Source organism: Epinephelus fuscoguttatus, linkage group LG11 (assembly GCF_011397635.1).
Source record: "Epinephelus fuscoguttatus linkage group LG11, E.fuscoguttatus.final_Chr_v1".
Taxonomy (NCBI): domain Eukaryota; kingdom Metazoa; phylum Chordata; class Actinopteri; order Perciformes; family Serranidae; genus Epinephelus; species Epinephelus fuscoguttatus.
The window spans coordinates 33,799,527-33,819,172 of NC_064762.1; the positions used below are offsets into that span (position 1 = coordinate 33,799,527).

Consider the following 19,646-nt stretch of genomic DNA (forward strand, 5'->3'; position numbering starts at 1 on the left):
GCCATTGGAGACAGAGCATTCAGAATGGTATGAAGCCCGAGGTTTTTGCTGACAGGGAATACTTTTATATACATTTCCCTCATTATTTGAAACTTTGGCAACGTTTATTATTGTAAAATTATTTCTGTGACAGAAAATAAGGAAAAGCATAATAGGTTCCCTTTGAAAAGGGAATGGGACACCAGTGGGTGGACCGGCTGCGTTTGTGTTAGCGGTTCACACTCTGAGCTTCAGGCTGATTTTCAGTTTGTGTGGCACCGCTATCATAAGATGCACATTTCCTCTGTTTGTTTTATTCACTGCCACCTACAATAAGCATCTAGAGTTACACCATCTCAGTTCCTTCTCACATTTACTGGCTGCTTGTTTTAATACTCAGTCCTTCAACAATAAAAGGACGGTTATGTGAATCCCTTCCCGCCTGCCAGAGAGACATTATGATTACCACAGAAATTGACACTAGATTATTTCTCGCTGGGTTGAAATAAATTTTGCAGGCACCGGCGCTAGACCTCGTTCCATAAACTTGCAGATAGGTTCCAGGTTTTAGTGCTGGAAGAGCTGTTTATTGGCCAAAGCAATATTGAGCTCAGGAGAAAATATTACCTTTTTGAGGGCAGGTCTCAGCACGGTGTAATCTCTCAGTTTCACCATGAGATTTCTGAAATCTTAACTATCCACGGGCCCCGTCAGATAAGCTTTGGACCACGGGGTCCCTGTTGGGGAATGTTTTGGATTCAGCCTCTTATTAGTCTGAACATGAGATGATACAGTGATTATAAGATTAAACCACATTACACAATCTTTCAGGCTGTTTCAGCTGTATCAGATGAAAAGTGTTTTTACATCATCCCCGCATTTCATTTACTGATCACGATGCAGATTAAAGATCCTGCTTTTCACGTTGTGTGTTTGGAAGATGCAGAAGTGGAGAGAGGAGAATCTGTTGTTGTCACAGTCCCTCAGGTTTTCTGTCTCAGTAAAGAGAGGAGCAAGCTTGAGGCGTTTCTGCTTGGCTGAGTGCCCAGGACGCTAAAAATCCCCAACGTTAGCATCAAAAGCACCTTAAACTCAGAGTGAGTGGATCATAAAGTCACTTTACGAGCAGGTAAAAATGACCTTTTACCACATAATGGCTACAGAGTCCCAGTCTTGTCACTCGGTGTTTAATGAGACTTGGCTTTTTAGAGGGACAATATCAGGGAGTGTGTGAGTTTGTTCTGAATCATCTTTTGTCAGCTCCTGAGCTTGGCAGCAGGTGGACAGAGGTGGCGTCATGATTGATAGACTGGGTGATTGACGCAGTGAAACCACAATATTTTCCCTCCCTGTTTTTATGTCTCTATTTGTGCTTCTGAGCAATAAATCTCAGGTCAACCTTGAAACACGCTGTCACATTCAAGTTTTCCTAATCTTTTCCACAAGGCTATTTCCTGTCAGTTTAAGCTCTCAACACGTTGGCAACAGCTATACAGGACTGGACAGCATGTTGTTCTTGGTGGCTCCTTAAATAAAGTTGTATTTTGAACACTTGCTATATGGGTTACTTTAAAAATGCTATCTCATTAATCAATACTTATCCAAAGGACATTTCCTTTTCTCTTATTTCCCCCCTTGCTCATCATGGACGTCTCCAGGTGGTGATAAACTGTGCCATTCCCAAGGGGCTGAAGTACAACCAGGCCACGCAGACCTTCCACCAGTGGCGCGACGCCCGGCAGGTCTATGGCCTCAACTTCGGCAGCAAGGAGGATGCCAACGTGTTTGCCAGTGCCATGATGCACGCCCTGGAGGTGCTCAACTCCCAGGACACAGGTAGGTCTGCCTCTGTATGTGCGTGTCTGTTTGTGTGAAAGTAGAGAGGCAAAGAGATACAGGTATGACTTGCTTCGCAGTGCCATGGTTGGAGTTGAACTGGGGATGTTGAGGATATGTGGTACTGTATGAGTCTTTACCGTTGGGCTTCCAGGATGCTCCACTGTAATGTTACACATGTATGTAACACAGTATTCCAGTAATGAGTTGGATTCATTTTTGGTTTTGCCAGTCTGGTCTGGTGTACAAGCTTAAACTGGTTTGATTTTATGCACACAGGCCGAACTGGCATTTGTCATTATGACATGTTCTGGCAAATGAAAGTAGCCTACATCAGCAATCTGTGCTGACAGCATCACAGCGCTAAATCCAACTTGTTTTGCAGTAGTAATTAGCAATATGACAACGTGATTAACATAATGTGTGTTTATAAACGGAGCAGCAGAGCCACCAGTGTCTGACAGGTCGTGTATAATTTACTGCTGAGCCGAGCCCAGCAATATGAAGGAGATTACAGTTCAGTATAGATGGAAGGGGGAGAGATGTGGATAGCACGTGATGCGTTTGTTTACTAGAAAGTTAATGTGTTTTTTGGGGGTGACATTATGACACATGGCAGAAAAAGGTGTGCCAGTTGTCCTGCTCATTGTGATGCTGCTTCATTCTCTGCTTCTTCTTGGAGAATGGAGAGCCATAGATGAGTCAAGTGTAAAATTGTCAGGAGAAAAAAAAGCTTTCAGGTTATCAGTACGATCTGCCATTTTGCTACTATTGTTTACTTTCATAGTGCTTTGTGCAAAACCCTCAGTTGATGACACATCCTTGATAACAATGGATCTGCTTAAAGCTGGTGGAAACACAGGCCGGTTTGCTAGATAGACCCAAGGTACAGAGAATCTGGAACCGCACTGGTTCAAGAACCAGAGCTAATTTGGTGGAAAGGGGGTATCGGTGTCATCATGTTCCAGCTGCTGACTCAAGTGCAACACCCAGTGGTAAACTTTGGTATACTGGTCGGGTGTTTGGCTTTATATCAAACCGGTTTGAAAATGTTTACACCCCAATACAAACTTCAGAACTGAATCACCTTCACGTATAAAGTGTAAAGTCTTTGTAGAAAAATAATCCATTAATCCAAGCAGTATTTAGTCATTAGTTTTTTTTCAAATTCACTTTCTGTGGATTACTTAGACTTTTGTGAACACTGAGCACGATAACAATATCTGTGTTGATGGGATAAAAACAGAGCGTCATTTGATTTCTCTTGATTTTCTACCAAGTTCTGAGTTTAAATAGCTGATCCCACCTCATCCTTTCCAAGTCATTGAGAATTTTTTATCCAACAAGCAGCCTGACTGTATGGCACACAGCAAGAAAAAAGCCACATGTACTTACTTTGACTTAACTGTAACAGGATGTATGACAAAATAATGCACTAAAACAGATATGAGCATCACACTATTTCCGTTTTCTGGTTGGTAAAATATTTCTTAGAATAAAACAATCTCATCCTAAAATAGCAAATGAGCTTCATTTTTTTAATTACCAGGTGAGAATAAAAGACAGAGAGTACAATAGAACAACACATCAGGGCTTCTACTCCAAAGGTCTGAGGGATTTACATGTATCTAATAATAAAGAAGCTGTAATACTGGAGCTAAACTAGCTGTCACTCTGTGTGCAGGAGGTACGAAACACTCCGAGACAGGAAGTTGCAGTCCATTGGAACATTATTTGAAAGGATAACTAAAGACACATGTCAACACTAAAACTGTTTTCATGTGAACAAGAGTTAACAATGTGTTCACCAGAAACAATGATTAGAGTAAAATGTCTTAATTAATCACAGGAAGCTCACCGCAAAGACAGAGGGCTGCAGTTACATTTTGCCACAGCCCTGACTTTTCTTGTTGCGAACTTTCCTTCAGTGCTGACAGCCTGAGAGCCCAGCAGGCAGTTAATGAACGACGACTCGTGGCAACAGCGTCAGTTAATGGGATGATGCATTTTTGAGCATCATTGAGCATGATCGGTGCTCACATCTGCCAATCAGAGATCATTTATAGATCCTGCGTAGATCTGAGCATAAAAGAGCAAGAGGTTAAATATTCTCGACACATGCAGGTTCACACGGCTCCATCAACTCCCGCCTCAAATATTTGCGGGCTGTAACTTCAGTGGTACACCACGACCTTGGTATTCATTACGTAGCTCCATCCTCTAGCTGTGCGTCTACATTTATCCATGCCTGCCGGAAGGGATGAGAGGAGGGAGGGAGGGAGGGAGGGAGAGCATTGTTATCCTGATGAGTGTTTGCGCTCAGATTCAGACTCCCTAAGCAGAGACTAATCTGCAGCTTCCTTATTTGAGGCACAACTTGCTGCTGATTACTCTCCTTCTCTTCTCTTTCCCCCTTTTCTATTTTCCTCTCCTTATTTTTTAATCCAACAAAGATGAAGCAGAGGTTTTAATTGCATCCTCCTTGTATTTATGTGATCTCAGCATCCAGATGCTGCTCTGCGTGACCTGCCATACCCCACAACCCCTCCTCTGCTCTCCTCTCTGTTGTACCATCCCCTCCTCTCTCCCTAAGCCAAGCCTCTCATCACACTCTAATCCCATCTGCTAATTAACCTGATAGTGATGCGCCTCATTATGCTAATGGTGCTATGAGGTGTGTGTGGTATGTTCGTGTGTGTGTGTTACTCCGCAGTCTCTTGTCCTCATAGAGTGACAAGGATAAGGAGACATTCAAGGAGGGTCAAAGGGAACTTTGACCATATAAAAGCAAACTGTAGCTCAATCGAGAATTAGCCCTCCCTAAGTCTCGCCCTTTTTGTTTTGTGCTCCAATGACAGTTGAGTGAGCTTGGTCCCTGGCAGAACCTCTGTCAGCTTTCCCCTTTCCTGCTACCTACTCCAGATTCACACTGGAGACAGAAGCGCTGTGAAGCCCACTGATTTTCCATTGGTCAGCTTGGGATCTTTTTAGTTAACTCATACACTTCTAGACAAAAATCTCAATAAATCGTAATTTGAAATTGCAATTCTTGTTGAGTCAAAATAGTTAAAAATCGCAATACATATTGAATCTGCACCCATGCGCTGTGATGGTATCGAATCAGGAGATATCGTCCTACCCCACTGACAGACACAACCCTGTCCTGCTAGCTGATTTCCCATCACATCTGCTTTGAACAGTCTGTTGCCTTAAAGAGGAATCATACTTAAACACAAATTATTCAGTGTCTTTTGATGGATGCTTTGGATCCTATAGAGTGTGATCTGAATGTGTAATCAAGGGTAGATCCACATCCCATACTGAAGTATTTGTTAGTCAGAGAAGAAGAGTCTTACTAACAAACAGCACAGCCTCAGGCACTTTCGTCCACCCTTCTCATTTTCTCAGTTCTTGCTCCCTCATCTACTGCTCTTCCCTTCTCTCCTCTCCAGCATTACCTCACTTGATCTCCCTCAGCTCCTTCTCTCTGTCACCATCTAATTCCCCTCACACACTGCCTTCCCTTCCTCCTTCCTCTCGTTCAGCGGCGCAGTGAGCTGCATACAGAAGCCAGAGGAAGACGACAGGGTTTCCCCTTTCGCCCCGCTGTTTTGCTACTGTATTTCTGTCCTGACAGCTGCTCTCGGTGGCGCCTAATGCAGCCGCAGTCATCTGTGGACCTGACAATCCTCCCCTACATCACTCACTCCTGCCACATGACAGAGCTTTGGAACCAGAGCAGTCTTTTGTTGTATGTGGTGATACGTTTCGTGTGAATGCTGTTGCCAAAGCATTTAATGATCCTTTTAATGTCTTAGCTGTGATGTGACCTTTCTGACTTAATGCCAACATCTTTACTGTATTACATCAGCATGTTCCACATAAAGAATATGAGGAAGGGAAAGATGAGCTGCCATCTGTTTGACATGTCTTGTGGTTCTCTCACTAGCGCATAAATAAGTGTTGATTTACAACGTGTGAATACAATAAGTACTGTAAAGGAGCTATCTAGGATTTTATCTAAAGTGCTTTAGAGTACTAGTAAATATCAGCAAACTAATCAAGTGTTCACACTCTACAGGACCAGTTCAGTAATAATCAATGGAGACATAAATCATCAGGTACCAACTACAGTCCACCCCAGCAAGTAAGGACACTTATATGGAACAAGACAAACTGCTTCGTATTGGCAGATGTTCTTTGTGCTAGCTTTTCAATGGAGCATCATCTATGCAGCTGCTTTAACATTTACAGTATCCTTACCTTGATAAGCCTGATTTATACTGTGCTGGTGGCCTGTGGCTGCTTTTATTCTGGGCCTGAGAGCACACTGAGCAACAGGACTTGTTTTATCTGTTTGCTGTAAGGAAGAGTAAGGAGTGTGGAAATGAGGAGACATATAAATCTAAATAATATCTCTTTCATTTTCAACCCTTGCCTTTATATTGTCCTGTTTTACACCACCTCAAGGTGATTGCATATAAAGGCACAAAAGAATTTCCACTACAAAAATATCAATAAAGCAGAAGAATGTCAGTGCAAGTGATTAGGAACAACACTTTTATCACGGCACAATGTTGTTCCTCCTAATTTAATTTTAGTCTTCACTGTGGTGGTTCCCTATATTCTCAAACCACAGCCCCACTATTTTAGAGATTTTTTTTTTTTTCATAGTATAAAAATAGAGTTGATGTAAATGCGCCGGCAACAGCCATGGCTGGAGGCATTTTGTTTTGGAGTTGTCCGTTCTGTTCTTGTGAACGCGATATTTCAAGAATACCGTAAGGAAATTTCCTCAAGTTTGGCACAAACGTCCACTTGGACTAGAGGACGAACAAATTAGATTTTTGGTGGTCTAAGGTCAAAGTCACTGTGACCTAACATCCGTCACATTCTCATGAAAGTGGTATCTTAGAAACACCTTGAGGAAATTTCCTCACATTTGGCACAAATGTCCACTTTTCATCAGGGATGAACTGATTAGGTCAAGGTCACTGTCACTTTGTGTGCGTCTCATTCTTGTAAATGTAATACACGGGAACGCTTTGAGGGAATTACTTCACATTTGGCACAACTGTCCACTTGGACGCAAGGATAAACCTGGTCCAAGGTCACTGTGACCTCACATGTATCCCGATCTTGTGAACACGGTATCTTAGGAGCACCTTCAGGAAATTTCTTCAAAATTGGCAGAAATGTTCACTTGGATGCAAAGATGAACTCAAGAATTAATAAGCAAATTATGACAAAGTCTCACACAAATTTCTAATGGGATAAAATTATGAAGTGTTTAAATTTTATATCCCAAAGGTCAACTTCACTGTGACGTCGAAATGTTCTGCAAAAACACTTTAACTCACCATCATATCTCAGGAACAGAAGCGGAAACATTTGGTCAGATACTGAATTGGTGACACTAATCTGGGGTGTCCACCTTGAAACTGTGCTGATTGTGTAGATCTTCTGTGATGCTAGGTTGAAGATGTGTGTGAAGCATCCATGTTTTAGAATTTGTAGCTTCTGTGGAGGAAAATCCATATTTGAAACATTGTCAGCTGTCATGGCTACACGAGTCTGACAGACATGGCTGTAAACTGTAGCTTGACTGGTAGGCTGAGGCATACAACTGTGAGGCGTCGATTTAATTTATGCAGAAAAATGTATAGTCAGAAAGTGGCACTGTTGACCCAGCCTCAAGGCACCCCGGGGTGCTGTGGCACCTCCTATGGTTTCATGTGATTCATGTAGTTCTATGCTCAGTGATGCAGTAGGCGGGTGTCAGTGGCTATGAAAATCATGTGTATGTGAGGTTAGAGGGCTCATTTTTGCAGTGTGTGGAGATGATGTAAAGAAGCAGCACAGGGCAGAATGAATAAACTGACAGATATAGGTACAATAAACATAAATGCATTAAATCAGAATGACCTGAGACTGATGCAGATTATTCCTGGGGTGTACAAGTGGCCAAAAAACACCACGTGTAAACCTTTTTTCTGATCTATTTCCACGGTGTTGAATCAACAGTGTGTGTGTGTGTGTGTGTGTGTGTGTGTGTGTGTGTGTGTGTGTGTGTCTATGTAAGTGTGTGTCTGTTCATCTAAGGCATGAAGGAATGTGTGAGTAAGCTATTTACCAAAGCACAGAATAGTTTCCATCTTACAGAAGCAAGTGGATGTGGCGGCATGTGTGTATTTGTGCGTGTGCATTTATTAGGGCTCTTAAAGTCATTTCATACTCATATCTGTGATGACTCTTGGGGCTTTGCATTTATATACAGCATGTGTGTGCACACCACACACACCAATTTTATCACCTGGGCTTATGTCAGTGAAACGGGCTGCATCTTCACTTCATTGCTATGTGTCAACTCAAGTCAGGACAGCACAGTCTCTTCTTCTGACTCGGGGTAAAAACTGTGAGCTCACACACACTCGACCGCAGATCCAGTCACCCACGCTGTGTTTATCTATGTTTCTTTTTTCTCCTAAAAAGGCGAAAGTAGAGCGGGATGGAAGGCCAGGTTCAGAAGAGGGAGGGATGGGTCACAGGCCGCCGGGCGTCTGTCTCTGTTGTGGTCTGGCCAATAATCCTCTCCTGTCGGGTCAGGGCAGGGAGGGAGAGAGAAATGAGGTGAACAATAGACACTGATGGATGGATATAAATGTCACACGTCTCCATGATTCTCTGAAAGGAAACAAGTTTTGGAAAGATGTGTTCGTGAAGTCTCAAGTTACAGGATGATAACAGCACTCTGTAACCCTGTGTCCTGTGTCTCCCCCGTTTTGAAACACAGCCTTGTTGAATAAAGGGTCAGAAAAACAACGCTGTCCTGGCCTGACCTATGCCGTTGCTGCTTGTAAAAACACTCTGTGTTGAAAAGGCTGCAGGAGCAACGTGAGCAGCAGCGTGATTGCCTCATCTGTTGGTGGGACTGGATGAAGTGTGGCACCCCTGCAGCTGAATATTTAGGCCTGCGTATGTGCCTGTTTTTCTCTATATATGCCTTGATTTCTTTGGTTGACACAGACACACACAGTTGATGAAACTGGACTGTTGTAGGTCAGTTGCAGAGGCGGAGTCCAGGGGTGGTGTCTGGGGCTTTAGCCCCGATCTTTTAGGTTTTTAAATACCTTTTAAAAATGTACCTAAATACTTTTAGGTTTCTAGTACTTTCAACTTCACCCAGTCAACAGTCACCCCAGTGAGCTTCTTAAGATTCCTAGCTAGTTTTTAGACTGTGGACATGAGGAAGTTTTTCATGATGAGCCAGCCTGCATCAGCCACATGCAGAAAGTGGTTCAGCAGTGTCAGCCAGTGAACCACAGGCAGATGTTGTTTCTGGTTTGTGAATCGGTAGCTGTAACCCTACAGTAGGCTAGTTGCAGTTTGTTGATAAGGTGACTAGCTTGTTTGCTTGCTAGCTAACATTAGCTGCAGTTAGCTCTCTGGCTAATATAATTGAGAATGTTCTGTTAGCCTAATATTCAATTCATGGTATTGAGGTCCATATTTACTTGGCATTGTTTGGGATCCTTGATTTGCAGTTAGAGCAGCCCAGGTTGTTATGGCACAGATTTAAATATAGCAGATTCGTTGGCTAAACATTCATTCTGTGAACTCTACTTTAGCACAGTTTAACATAGTTAGATTAGTGTTTGTAATGTTATGTAACTTAAAAATTGTTTTTGTGTTACAGTTTCAGAATGATGAAGACAGTTGGAGAATAGTTGGATACAAAAAAGGATGTAGGCTCTACAAGATGGTTTTGTTTTTACCAGACAGATATAATGTTTTTCCCAAATGATGCACCAATTTTTTAGATAAACTATTATCTCCAATAGCTAGTAAAATAATACAGAAAGCTGCTGTAAATGGGGAAAATATCTCCTGGAGGAGCATGCCCCCAGACCCCCTTAGGTTTGAGCTGAGTCCTAAATGTTAACAGCATCTTGCTCCACCCCTGGTCAGTTGCATATCACCATCGACCACCATCAATTGTTTAGTCTACAAAAAGTCAGATAATAGTAGTGCTTTTAATTTTGCTTGATAAATGGTTAGTAGTTAATTATGTAAAGAATACAAACCAGAGAACCAGACAATGTTTGGGTATTTTTGCCAGATACATATCTGAAATGATGGATTGATTTTCAAAATTGCTGTCAGTTAATTTCCTGTTGACTAAACGATGCATTGAATTCTTGCAGTAAAGCATGCAATAGTGGAGCAAGTCTTTCTTTTTTTAATTAGCAATCCTTTAGAACAGGTGTTTTTTGGCGCAAATCTTATTGTTTGCATTGTCAGATCCAAATGAAGAATATGATCCCAAAATGAGATATCAACCAGCAGTGACACCTTGAGAAATGACATCTGATAAACTGAAATTAAAAGCCAAGCACTGACATATTTGAGGTTTAAATGGCTTCTGGGTGGATTCTCTGCTTATAGTGAGTAAAAGTTCAAATACCACAATGTTAAAACCTGAAGTATCAAAAGTAAAAGCACTCATAATATAGAATGGTTCCATTCAGAAATGTTATATCATGAGATTATATGTTGTATTATTAGAATTATAGATGAATGAATGTGTCAGCAGCATTTTTAGACTTGGCAGTAGCTTGTCTCCACAGAGATGTGAAAAGTTGCTAACTTATTTTCAGTCTTTACGGTCCCTGCCAACAGTGCGCCATGTGGCTCCCTATCATGTGAACGCTTTGTGGGGAGGAGGGGTTGAAACCTGAGAGAGGTAGAGACACACAGAGGGACACTTCATCCCCGTGCCATAGAAACAGTCTACGTCCCCAGGCCACGACTGGTTTGTTTTCACAGGTCAGGGTGGTTGAAAGCACGGTGTAAACATGTAGGGGTACGGCACCCCTCCGACAGTGTGCCACATCAGTCTGGCATGTGTTTGTGCTTAGTGGATCGTGACAGCGCGTGACCCACCCCCCCTCCCCTCCATCTGTCCACCTGCCCCACTTTTCTGTTTTCTTGATGAGCTCATGGTCTCTGGCTGCAGACCCCCTGGTTGGCAAAGTGGCAGACTACACACTGCAACACAGCTGGACAACAGCAGAGAGACTTAAACATTGGAAGAGGAAGAGACACTCATACGAGAGTGAGGCTTGTGAAGACATTAGACAGGAAAGGCAGAGACGTGAGCAGTAAGGGAATAAGAAAGTTGTGAGCAAGTGAAAAAGTAAGTGAGAGAAAAGGGAAGCTCAGAGGTCACCAGCTTTTTCTATATTTTTTGACTGCTGCTAGTGGCTTTATAAACCAAGGACCCCTTAAGGCCCCACCACTGAGGTATCCACAGACATGCCTGCTGTAGCAAGAGTTCAACGGTTCCTTCAGGACCAACAGAAGATCAGCCGTGCACAAATCATCCTCAGGAGTGAGTAGGACAGAACTGTTTGTGTCTGTTTCCTGAAGGCAACTCTTGTATCTGTCTTATCTTCGATTTTGAATGACATCACTTGGAAGTCCGCAGTATTAAACTGCAGTTACGGTTTGTTTGGATGAAACGACTTCATTAGTGAATGAATCAGTGGACAGTCACTTATTAACATTCTCTGGTTCCTTGTACTTACTGTAGATGCAAGGATCTTTCTTGTTACTGTAAATGGAATATTTAAGGGTTTTTTTGAGTTACTGTTATACATTTTCTGACTCTTTATAAACTACAAATTAATCAACACATTAATTGATAATGAAAATGATCCCCGCCCAGGTCATAACAACAATCGAGACCAGTGTCAGTTGTCAGTGATAAACCAATATGATTTACTTGATGGATTTTGAGCATACATTGTATAAAAATAATGGACGTAGCCACCGTGACGTCACCCATTGGTTTGTGAACTCCCGTTTTCACCATCTTAGATTTTTGGCGCCAGAGTTGACCAATATGGATGACAGGGTGAAGCTAACCCTAACTGCTAGCTTAGCATGTTGTATTTACAAACTATGGTAAACTGTGATAGTGATAGTGATAATGCTAATGCTAAATTTTATTAGTGAAAACAGATGAAAAACCATGACCATGTTAGGACGAGAAAGTGGAGATAACTAGCTGCTAGCTGAGTTAGCACGATACATTTACAGCTATGGTTAAATGTGACAATACTAATGCTAATGCTAATTTCTGCTAGTGAGAAAAAGGCTTAAAACCATTTAATCAAAATATGCTTACCAGGAACAAAGAAACATCCGACTCCTCAGAGGGTCTTTTAGTACAACCAAACGCTGAATAGGACTTCTTTAGGCAACCAGAAAGTTAAAATGAACCCTAATGACGTAAAACACACACTGAAATGGCAACAACTATGGCTTCTCCTATACTCTGTGAATCCAGGGTTATGCCTGTGTGTTACCTAAAACGAGAACGTTGTCGCCATGGTAGAGACTTGTCAACGGACGGCACCTACCTGTCTCTCAAAGTGGCCCCAACCTTAATTATGTATAGCATTAAGTTTCAATAAATTTAAATCGTGAGTTATATAAAAATTCATCCCTTGTATGGTTGTCATGAATTTTGAAATTGGTTATAGTGAGCACAACGTTTTTCCCACTAGGCTGGAAACATGTTTATTTCTGCTGTAAAGTTGGACATTTGAACATGGAGGTTTATAGGGACTGACTTTCCAAACAAGCCTCAAGTGACCATTCAAGGAACTGCAGTCTTTGGCACTTCGGCGTTAGCTTTGTTTTTCAACCACAGAGATGCTGCTTGGTTTTGGGGCCTTTGCTAATACTAAATGCTTTCCTCTAGAGATCCGGACATGACTGATCCAATTAACTACTAACTTTCAGTCATTGTATAACACTGGAACACAGTTATAAGTGTTCTACCCAAAGTAATGTTGCTGTATCATCTTTGCTCATAGTTAGTTCTTAACTAGCTCTAACTTAACTCTTAGCTCAGAGTTTTTTTTTACTTCCCACTGTGAGGTATACAGATTCAAAGTCGTAAAAAATAAAGAGAACTTTTCTTATGTTTAAGTGTCAGCTCGTTACCAAAACATTGAGTCAGGAAAGAAAAGGTAGAAAGAGTTCATCCCTACTCAGTTTCATGCAGTTAAATTAAACATCACACGTGAATGTATTCCTCCACTGCTTTCTTGTAGAAGTAATTAAGTGTGTGAAACATCCATGAGTGTGTGTGTTGGTGTGTGTTTAAATGTTTAAGCGCTCTGTCCCAAGAGCCTCAGACACATTTCAGCCGGAAGCGAGGCCTCCATGGAGACTTCCTCTGATTGGCTACAGAGCCGTTCTGTACTTTAATTGGTTAAGCTGCGCTCCAGTTGTCATGTAGCAGCAGTGTAAGAAGGCTGGAGGCAGGACTGACCACAGTTGCCATGGTCTCCTGATCTTTGAAAGAGGGGTTTAAGTTTAATTGTACAAGAGAGCCACAGCATGAATACATCTTGGTGTTGGTCAATAGTGTGTACTGTGTGTGTGTGTGTGTGTGTGTGTGTGTGTGTGTGTGTGTATTTTGTTGGCAAGCCATTAAAGTGTATGCTGTTATGCTGTTGTTTTGAGTGTACAAATGCAAAATGCCATGAACAAAAGATATAACTTTCGGACTCACTTTTGGAAAGACATTAGAGCTTTTCTTTTGGAATTCTGATGAATAAACATGACCAAGAAATAACACACAGTTGAGAACACATCACAGAGTGTAAGTATATAGTGTTGCGTGCCATGGCTAAACACAAGCCTGGTTCCAGACCTCTCAATCGCTGCCTGCCACTCTGATTCAAGTATGTCTGGTGTTGTGCGCATTGACAGCTGTTTCACTGGTAGAGGAAGTGAGAGCTTTGTACACAACATTAGGGCTCATACACATGCCACATTTTAGCAGTTTTTTAAAGTGTGAGGTCAGACGCTGGGTGCTACACTTGTGCCAACTTTTAAGGGCCCAGAGGCAAGTTGCACCCAATGTTGCTAAGTGACCGTAACCAGCACCGTATCGTAGCCTACTTAGCAGAAATCTCAAGTTCAGAGCTGAACTTCTTCCAGGCGTTTTTGAAAGGCTACTTTCCTGAATTGTAAACAGAGACTGAAAAAAGCAAGATCAGACATTAGAGCTAGGCAGTGCTGATCAAATGCAAACCAAGAGTCTGTTACTGCTTTGCCTATTTCTCGCCTCAGATGTTTTCAGAAACATTTAATCTTCATGTTCTGCTGTAATTCAAGATCGTTTGTTACTTGCCAGCTGTCATGTTTCCTGTGTTAAAATGGCCTAGCTTGTCATACATCATCCACCAGCGGGAGTGTCTATTGGTCAAGTGGGGCGTGGTGCATTCTGGTAGTTGTAGCAAATCCCACAGCCCTTGTCTTCTGTTTTCTCATGTCATGTAATACCAATTTCAAAAGTATTTGTATCTTACTACTGCATAGACAATCCACTTTTGTGAAAAGACCACCTTCCTGCTGTCCAGGTCCTTAAGAATGTGAATGTCATTTTCCTGTGCAAAAGCCAGAAGTATAAAGACAGAAGAAATGTTGGGGAAATCAGTTGTATTTGGAGGACAAACTCTGAAATGGAGACAGTGTTTTGACATTACGTCAAACCTAGTTTGACTTCTCCCCACAGCAATTTTTTCATTACTTATATGCCAACATTCACACAGGTAATGATATATCTGCATGAAATGTATATCAGCCGCTAAGTGTGACAAAAGGTTCATTGTTTTGTCGAGAAGATGGAAGGATAATGCACGACTCAAAACTGTTCAACTGTTCCAACACAACAGCAATTTAGAAAGAGGCAGAACTTGTCATAGCTTTCCTACTAATCAGTTGTCCATCTTTTGGGATGGAATATCCTCATCTCTTGCTTTCATGAGCTTTCATGAAGATCTGTAGAAGTAATGACAGGTGTTGGAAATCATCAAGACTGATTACATGTGCCATGTAAAATGTTGCATTGGTGACCGAGGCTTGCTTCCTCCTTATTCAGATGTTGCATCCAAAATTATGTGCTTCCACCTCTTTTCATTAAAGAGACTTTTGATCATTTGTTGTGCATTCAGTCCTGGCTGAAAATGATTTTCTAAAATTAAAAAAGAAAAAGTTATTACTGCGCTGTCATCTGATACAGTTTGTCATCTTCTGAGCTGAGACAGATGTAAACAGCCATCAGCTGCATGTTAAGGCAGCAGTTGTTTGTATTTGAATCGCTAGTAACAACACTAAAAAATGGCCAGATCCCAAGCTTTGTAATTTTCTGCCCATAAAACTCCAAATTCATTTCATAGAAGTCATAACAAAACCAACATTCCTACATGCATGTCATGCCACTGACCATAATTGCGCATTTGCTGAGATCTGTAGACGTTTGAGGCAGGCACCAAAAATGCTCTGACGGATAAAATATCTGTATAAAATATGCTTTTAGCTCTGATGATGAATTATACACCAGTGACACACTCCTTCCTCTCCGTCTGAAATGATCTGCCGCTGTCCCTTGTAATTTAGCGCTGAAAAAAAGCGAGCCTTTTCACAGTTTATTGAGCGTTCCCGGCCAGTTGTGAATGATCGGAGACTCATCTCAGCTGAGAAGCTGATGGGGCAGATTTGTGCACAGCTGCCTCCTCCTGTGCTTCTTCCCTTATTTCCCCCTCATTTCCTCCCCAGTTCATCATGTTCTTTTCTCTCTCTTTATATTATTCAGGCTTTTACAATGGAGAATACATGTAGAAAGAGATGGTAGAAAGCTACATCTGTCTTCGCTGTCTGGCTGTGTATCTCACACTCTAGTTCAAAGGATTTGGTCTTATTCGTTGCCATTAGCCTGGCGATCTGATGATGAGTCATGCAGTAATGTATAATTCATGGCAGTATTGGTTTTGTGTGTCTAAAAGATGTTTATGAGTTAGGTGGAGGTAACTGCTTGCTACACATCCCAGCCAGCCTTTTCCCTGCCCTGTAAAAAATCCATATAAAGTATATAATATATAAAATGATAATGTGTTATGAAGCACTGCAGTTTGATTTAATCCTGAATTACAATTCTTGCTTGAGAAAATTCTCGAAACCCCAGGTTAAAAACACCATTAGCAATAATTTTGGCTCATCACTCACAGCGTGCTGAAGAGGAGCTTTGTACCATTCAGGACATGCAAAGGCTTCTCATTTTGTTCTGCCAGAGCGACCCTTGTTATTCTGCCTTTTGACTCTCTGCTCTCTCATTAATGAGGCTTTTGCATCTAAGAGTGACACCTTTAGAGTAAAAAATCCTTAGCTTCTGACAGTTATTACAGACCCAATTTACTAAAAAAGTTATTAAAAAAAGGATTTGCATTTTATTATTTTCAGTGGGGAATATTTTCCATCCCTGCAAAACACAATCTGATATGTTTTAACATCTTAAATCCCACCTCTCATTACATTATATTTTATTTTTGTGTGCAGGCAAACATTGTTCTTATTAAGCGGATCGGGTTTCTTTATCAATGGCATTTTAATCCATCTGCTATTAGTTCCACCAGCTCCACACAGTGAGGTGTGTAGATTTTAAATTTGGGGAAAAGAGAGCACTGGAATCATTATCCGAATAGAGAAAGGTAAATTGGTATGTACATCTCTTAAAGACACCAAATATGTCAGGCTGAATTATGTAATAATATAGAAGATGTAGTATAATCTAGAAAATATTTGGTGCAACTATGACAACATGGAGGCATGGGTGAGAAGATTTAATCCAGTAGAAACATCATATAGCTGTAATTAAGAGCTGGAGCAAGCCAATACAGTATATATAGCCTACTCTATATGATGCTACAAGGCGAAATAACAGGGGAAAGCTGAACGTTTATTATTTTTATTATGAATTAATGTACCAAATATGTTGATTAATCAATACAGTTTTTGTCCAGTGTCCCATCACAAGTTGTTTTGTCCTAACAACAGCTCTAAACCCCAAGTTATCTACAGTAGGTGACTATCATACATAAAGGGGCAATAAGTGTTCAACACACCATTGTGTTTTATTAAACATATTTACCACACAGCTATTCATATAAAATTCAGACCAAACATTGACAGTAAAACTACACAGATAAAGAAATTCTAACATTTCAATCCACAAAAAAAGTTATGTGTGATTAAGTGGAACGGCACAAGAAAAGGTATTAAACATTACTCAACACCTGGTGGAGAAGCCTTTATTTGCAATGCAAGCTTCAAGACACTTCCTCTTCAAATAAAATAATGTCTCACAGTGTCCAGGTGGGATTTAGGCTCATTCTTCCACACAGACTGTTTTAAAATTGTAAAGATTCTGGGGGGCCCGCTAGCGAGTCTTGATCTTCTCTCAATAAATGTTCTATTAGGTTTAAGTTTTGTGATTCACTGGGACATTTCAGTGTCTTTTTTCTTCCTCTGAAACTAATTGACTGTGGTCCTGCTTGAAGGTCCAGTCATGTCTCATCCTCGTCATCCTGGTGGATGGCAGCAGATTCTTCTTGAGAATTTCCAGTTACATGACTCCGTTCAGCTGTCCTTTGATAATTTGGATTCTGCTGATACCATGAGAAGAGAAACAGCCCCATGCCGTGATGGTTCCACCTCTGAACTTCACTTTAGTACTGAACTCTACTTTACTATTTTTAAGTTCATATGCAAAGCCATTTCTTATTGTTGCAGAAGAGTTTGATTTTTGTCTCGCCTGACCACACTATGTTCTCCCAGTAATGTGAGGACTTTTACAAATTTTGTGTAGCAAATTTTTAAAACTCATGATGGGAATCAAGGCAGTGAAGAGTGAGAAACACAACATTGCCAAGAAAACTTGCCAACAAACACCGGGTTTTTCCAAGGTCTGTTACACCCTTGTCTCTGCAATGCAATGAAAAAGCAAAAATTTCCCTAACACTACATAATTGATGCCAGTTCATGTTTCTTAACGTATTGTAAAATTGCCCTTAAATTTCATGCCGTTAAAGTCTTAAAAAGTCCTAAATCAAATTTGCCTTAAGATGTAAGAACCCCATATGGTGCTTACAGGAACAATTAGGAGTTAAGAAATGGTATCTGTTGGTATCCAGTGCTGGTGCTGTGTTGCTCAACAGTGTTGTTGCAATATTTTGGGAGTGCTCTTTCCCTCTACCCATCATGAGATGTTTCTTGCATAACAGTTGGTAAATTATTTGTTTACTTGCAGGCAGAAGTTGGAAACCCTTTTTAAAAGACTGGAGATACAACCTACCAACATGCACTAACCCAGCTGACTCTCATTAGCACAAGTAGGAGAACTAATCAGCTGGTTTAGTGATTTTCTTACTGTGTTCAATACTTTCCTGTGTCATTCAACTATAACTTTTTTATGGATGTAATCTGACAGTATTTTTTATCTGTCTAGTTTTATTAAGTCAGTATAAATGGTCTAAATTTTACGTCAATAGCTGCATTGGAAATATGTTTAATGAAAGAAATGGTGACATGTTGAATACGTAATTCCCTCACTGTAAAACAAAGAAAAACATTAGGTCTTCATCTTTGAGAGCCTGGAACCAGCAAAGTTGTGGCATTTCTCCTTGAAAAATAACTTGAATAGCAGTCTATTATCAACATAGTTGCATGTTGCCTTTGACCCATCTGTTGTTTGTCCCATGTCCTTGATTAAAAAAACAAACAAAAAACCCATCAACAAGTGCATGCTAACTCCAGTACCCCTGTAAATACCCCAGTGTTTACCTTGATCCCTCAAGGGTGTCTAAAAGACCGACCCACTTGTTGCTGGGCAGATCTGAAACTATAATAAGTGCATGTTTGCAGTTTGTGTCACTCTCAGGATCGTCCCTGCCATGTCACTGAGATATATTAACGGGGCAGTGGGTTGGCATCAAATGTCCAGCAGTCATCCATAGGAGCTGAGGATGGCAGAGGTGTAGATGTCGGTGGTATCCCACTCCCTTTCTAGACATCCTGACTCCCCCGAGCCCCAAAATAATCATTCGTCTTGTAGGACACACTGAAGGTGTCAAAGATAGACAGAGAAACAGATGGAGAACAGCTCCATTCACATTGGACCTACAGTGAATTCAATCTGTTACAGAATCCAGTGCTCATCAAGATATTACTGTACTTTGATCAAGACAGAGGTCCTATGGTAATACTAATCCTGTGTGAATAAATCGTCTTTTTAAAACTAGACCTTTCTGCATTTTGGGTAAGAAATGAACCGAGAGTTTCATCATCCTGTGTTACATGAAATTCAGAAGTTCCCTGATCAGTTCATTAACTCTTAAATTATTTAACAGGGTTCCCATGGGCCTCTGATCTTCAGAATTTGTGGATTTAGAAAAAAACAGCAAGGTATTTTCTGAATGTCCTTAAAGAGTTTATTCTCGTTGATCAAAGTATAGCATCGGAATTACTCAGCGTGCCTCAGGACGTTGGAGGTTTGCTTCGTCTGAGCAGCAATTTTCAAAGAAGTGACTTTACTGCACAAGATGAGGCCTAAGGACGTGACTTACTGTAACACTTAAAGTCCTTGAAACACAATTAACAAGACATTCAAAGTCATCAAGAACTCCTTGACTTAAATACCCGAGAATGTGTGTGAGCTTTGAAGTCCCTATGGCGAGATGGTTTTTAAGTAATGAAATCACAGATAAGGTGAACAGGGGTAAGGGTGAGGACAGAGATGGAGAGACAACAGTTGCTGAGGAGAGGCGGAAGCCAAAAAGAGAATTTGAAGTAGGTCTTTGTGTGCCAGGTAGCCCATTTTCATTGGGCATCTACTATAATGATTATTGACAGAGCGTCCTAATCAGACCTCAAAGAACCATTTCCCCTTCTTCTGCTGGAAACAGTGGCATCAGCAG

The 19,646-nt window shown here is 41.1% G+C and overlaps 1 protein-coding gene across 5 annotated transcripts in view; it reads left to right on the top strand.

Moving 5' to 3' along the window:
• Window positions 1-19,646, top strand: part of enah (ENAH actin regulator) — a 182,170-nt gene that overhangs the window by 96,143 nt on the left and 66,381 nt on the right. For all 5 annotated transcript variants that reach the window (XM_049589641.1, XM_049589640.1, XM_049589637.1 and 2 more), the window contains exon 3: window positions 1,638-1,815. In XM_049589641.1, the coding sequence (XP_049445598.1) occupies window positions 1,638-1,815 (178 nt within the window). The remainder of the gene's footprint in view (window positions 1-1,637; window positions 1,816-19,646) is intronic.